General features: G+C 42.4%; 1 protein-coding gene across 3 annotated transcripts in view; it reads left to right on the forward strand.

Annotated features, from left to right (window-relative positions):
* srgap2 (SLIT-ROBO Rho GTPase activating protein 2) overlaps positions 1–2,800 on the forward strand; it is an 81,224-nt gene extending 78,424 nt beyond the window's left edge. For all 3 annotated transcript variants that reach the window (XM_024270203.2, XM_024270205.2, XM_024270204.2), the window contains exons 22-23: positions 85–195; positions 268–2,800. In XM_024270203.2, coding sequence (XP_024125971.1) covers positions 85–195; positions 268–819 — 663 coding nt within the window. In that variant the 3' untranslated portion in view covers positions 820–2,800. The remainder of the gene's footprint in view (positions 1–84; positions 196–267) is intronic.
* Positions 2,801–4,717: the final 1,917 nt, after the last annotated feature.

A 4,717-nucleotide genomic window follows, 5' to 3' on the forward strand; every position in this document is an offset into this window, starting at 1 on the left:
TTAAAATAAATAAAACATCACCATACTTGATTGGACTATTTTGTCTTTTCGAGATCATTCATTGAGGACATTTTGATCAATTAGGTGGAGAGTCCACAGCTCCGGAAGACGACCCCTGCAGGACGCTCCAAGAGCTTCAGCAACCACAGACCGCTGGACCCGGAGGTTTACACGCAGGTGGAGCACAGCTCGCAGGTACAGCTGTCAGTAGCGGCGTTTTCTGCGGCGTTTCCATTCGTTTTTTCACGTCTGCCTCGTGTGTCGCAGGACCTGCAGGACGCTGCCCTGACCGAACTCAGCAAGCTGGAGAGACAGAGCGCCTCAAAGCACGCGCCCGACGTGGTCCTGGACACGCTGGAGCAGCTGAAGGGCATGGGCTGCGGCGGCGGCGGCGGCGGGGCATCCGAGCCCTCCAGCCCCCTCCACTCTCGTCTGCTGCGGGACAGCGAGGGCTGCTCCTCCCACGTCCACCCGCTTCAGAGGAGCGCCTCCTCGGCCAGCGACGTGCCCTCCTCCTTCCGGCCCAACAAGAGCCAGCCGCGGAGCCCCCTGCCCTCCGCCACGTCCCCCTCCCTGTCCTCCTCCTCGCTCTCCTCGTCCGTGCCCTCCTTCAGGGAGCCACGCCCCCCGGCAACCAGACCCAAACCCGTGGTGTTCCCAAAGAGTGCGGGGGGGAGCAGCAGTCCGGCGATGGGCTCCCCGACCTCCACTGTCCCCCCCGTGTCGCCGACGCCTCCCGCCGGCCACACGCACTCTCTCCCACACGCCCCACCACCCCCACCTCCACCCCAGTCTAACGACAAATCCTGCCCGGCTTAAATTCCCAAAAATATGAAACTTACATTTGATCCCAAAAGTCTCTTCAGAGTCGGATAAACATTTTTTTAATCTGGTACCAAAGCTGGACCCCAAATCCACCAGTCACATCTTTGAGTCCAGAATAATTCTGAAGATGCTCGTCTCTTTTGTGCCAAAACTCTGCCCCCTCCTGGCAGCTCTGCTTTACTACGCTCCATTTGATCAAACTTTTTTTTCTTTTTTTTTTTTTCAAAGAAACAAAACTTCAGGGCGGGGACCGACAGACGTGCAGCACCTAGAGTCGAATTTGTGATGTTTAAAAATGTCTGTGGGGAAGAAAATAACGCAGATCTGAAGCAAAAAAAGGCACTGTTTGAATTAGTGTGTGGAGAATATTACAGGGTTTGTTGCTTCCTTCTTTTTTCCCAGAACAAATAGCAGCGTTTGACTTCAGCGGGGAAAAAAATCAAACTGTGAATGGAATTTTTTTTTTTTTTTAAACGAAACACTCAGAGTTGCTGCTTCAGAAGTGACAAACTGGTGTCTGGTGTGAATTTTTGGGATGTTGGGAGGAAGGAATCCAAACCCCAGTGTGAGATGTGTGACTTGGAGCATTATTTTAACTCTTCTTCCAGCCTTTTATTTGTTAGTGTTTTTCTTGTAGCTTAAAAAATAACGTGTAACTAACGTGGGAACAGATGTTCCAGTTATATTATAGCAATAAAACAGTGGGAGCTGGTGGTTGTGGCATTATGCAGCTCTAATGTTTATGGGGGGATGCTGAGTTCCTACATTTTTTTTTTTTTTTTTTTCGTCGTGGGACCATAAACACACGTGCACGTTTTACCCTTCAATGTGTGTGCGGTGTTTTGTGGCAGCTAAAACACCTCGCAGGTTTTCCTCGCATGCTGGAGTCATGCACCGCAGCTGCACTACACTACAACAACATACTCCGCCATTAACAGTTAAAATACTGTATATTTAATAATCACGATAATAACTGGAAGCATGCATCTGAGGATTGTCTCCTGTGTAGATAAAAAGCACAACCAACCACCTAATTTTTTTTTTGTTTTTGTAAATCGACTGTTGCCAGTTTTTTTTCTTCTCCACAAGCAGATCTGCAGGATGGATATCTTTACCTGCAGGTCAGAAAATGTGCATCACTTCATGGAAAGTGTCAAACAGGAAGTCTCATGTTCAGCAGCCATGATGGTTTCCTCCAATAAGTAAATGTAAAAAACAAGGAGAAGCTGCCCCCTATAGGGAAGAAAGCAGATTTTTGGGGTAGAAAGACACAAAAACCACAACTTTTATCCAATGATGTATTAAAATGTCAAAATTCAAACACTGATTTTAAAAACTGGTATCATGCCATTCAGGGTAAACTGAATAAAAATGAAAACACACACTCTGTATTTCTGTAAAGAGCTGTCAGTGTTGAGTTTGTTAGTCCTTTCCTTTCCTAATCTCTGTATGGTTTTTGTGCAGACCTGATGTATTTGTTGCTCTTACCTCATCGTGACAACTGGAGGGAGCTTGTGTGCTGCGTTCAAGGCACACAAACAGACTTGCATGTGGTGGTTGGATGAGCCGGTCCCGGCTTTGCTGTCAGAAGAAGCCGGGACCTTCTCCCAAATCTCAAATCAATCATTGTGCACTTGAACAACTCGGCTTGCATGTGGACTAACTGTGTGAGGATGACATGTTGACTATTGTTAAATATGCTTTTTTTGTGTGTGTCTATTTGAAAGAGCAGAACTAAAAAAAGAAAAAAAAGACTATAATGTCAGATCTATTTATAGTTGTCTCTGTATTACTGGAGAGTTCTGTGTTCAGATGTACTGTGTATATACAATGTTGTACATTACAGAGGTACACTTTTTTGGTACAATATTGTACAGTAATAGCAATAGTAGCTTAATCAAATAGGCCTTATATAATTCTATGTGTAGTTCTTGTAGTAAATCTGTTTTTTAATAAACACGCCTTGCTATAAAGATTCTGGATCTGCTTTGGACTATAAACACTCAGCCGACTAAAGTGGGTGAGGATTCTCGTTGGAAATTGAGCCATGGCGTTTGGACTTAAAGGGTCACCAAACAGGAAAGTTAGAGGCTGACTCCGCCCACAGCTGAAATGTGAAAATCCAGTCAAAGGGGTGGGGCTGGGGAACAGACTGTTATCATTACTGGAGCTGCAGATCATGACGTGAAACTTCTGAAAGGACGTGGGACTTAAACGGTTTGACGATCACAAAGTTAAAATGTAATACCTTGTTTCAACCTGTAGGGGGCAGCACACACACAATTTTTGACTATTTTTTAAAGAATTAAACAAGTAAAGCTCCATTTAAAGAAGTGAACAAACAAAAAAAGTTGATTTAGGGTTTGGTCACCCTTTAAAATATTGCACTTGAGCCCAGCATCACTCAGACACTCAGAACCAACTTGGATGATTTAAAAAAAAGATTTTGGGTCTAAATGCCATGACTTAATTGAGCGTTCCTAGTGTTTTTATTATTATTAAAACTGCTGTTTTAGCCAAAGCAAAAAAATAAGCCTGTCATTTTTAATGACAGTTTCTGCAATATTTCCTTTGAAATTCACTTTACAAAAACAGTTGGCACGGACCAAACCCAACCCAGTGCCACTCCCAGTTACTGAGAGTTCTCTGTTTACAAGCTCTCCTGCTTATTTTTACAGTCCCTCACACCCAAGATTTAATGTGGCAAACTTTATTGCAGTTCGGATGAGTCTGAATCAGTTTAAGCTTTAAAGATCATTAATCGAGTCATAGAAATCTAGATCGATTTAGCTCATAAAGCTAAAGTCCGCTAGCTTGATGCTAATGTTTAATGGATTTTGCCATAGGAGAGCTGATGCTAATGCTCCATCCATGTAAACATACATTGCTGACTAAATGAGCAGCTTTTTACACTCACAGGCATGAATTTCTAAACTCTTTTAAGGATATATTTTTAAAGTAACCATTGGTGGTCTAAAGCAACATTTTTGCTTCACCCTGACACAGTTGGCTGAACAGGTTGTGAATGTGTCGAAGGGCCACACCCTCACATTGGGGTGATTTAGAGACATCATGAAGCTCGTTTTTGGACTGTGGGAGGAGAATGCCCAAACATCTATCAGGAGAACATGAAAACACAGAAAGGTCTCGGTTAGGATTTGAACCAGGGGCTCTTTTGTGAGGTGAGAGCCCCGCTGTGCTCCAGCTGGAATACATTTTGCCAAATAAATCCCTAAACCAAACTGATCTTTGACAAAGATCTAAAATGTATTCCTTTGTGGGTTAGAGCTTGTCTTATTTAAGGAAGTACTTTGACTTCAGCTAATGAAATGAAATAAATGAAAACATAGAAATGCCTGTCCAAAGTCTGGCCTGTGGGACAAAAGTTTTCAAATTTCTACCAGTCTGGAGGCTGTCAAAAATCAATAATATACAGTCACCAGCGCGTTCTAAACTGTACGATTCCTTGATGTGATTGAGTAATTGATGTTATAAGCTATGACTACATCCTGTGGCTACTTGACCTTCAGAACCATAAGGGCCAAATGAAAGGAACAGATTTATTTGTTTGTGGGATCAAAATAAGAGAACTTTTTGTGTGTTTTCCTGTTCACATGATTTCAATTTAGAAGCTTACACTGAGTATTCAATAGTGAATGAGGAACTTTATTCATCCCAGTAGAAAAATTCAGTTGTAGTACAATAAAATAAATACAAAATATCCAGGGAAGAAAAACTTGGTAACGCTTTATAATAAGATTCCTTAAGCTTTATTAACATATTAACAAACATTATTAATGTGTTTATAAGATGTTAGTAAGACGTTTATTTGTACAATAAGCCAAATAATGTTATTATCATACTTAGTTAGAATTATCAACATCTAAAGTGA

Source organism: Oryzias melastigma, linkage group LG5, assembly GCF_002922805.2.
Source record: "Oryzias melastigma strain HK-1 linkage group LG5, ASM292280v2, whole genome shotgun sequence".
NCBI lineage: Eukaryota > Metazoa > Chordata > Actinopteri > Beloniformes > Adrianichthyidae > Oryzias > Oryzias melastigma.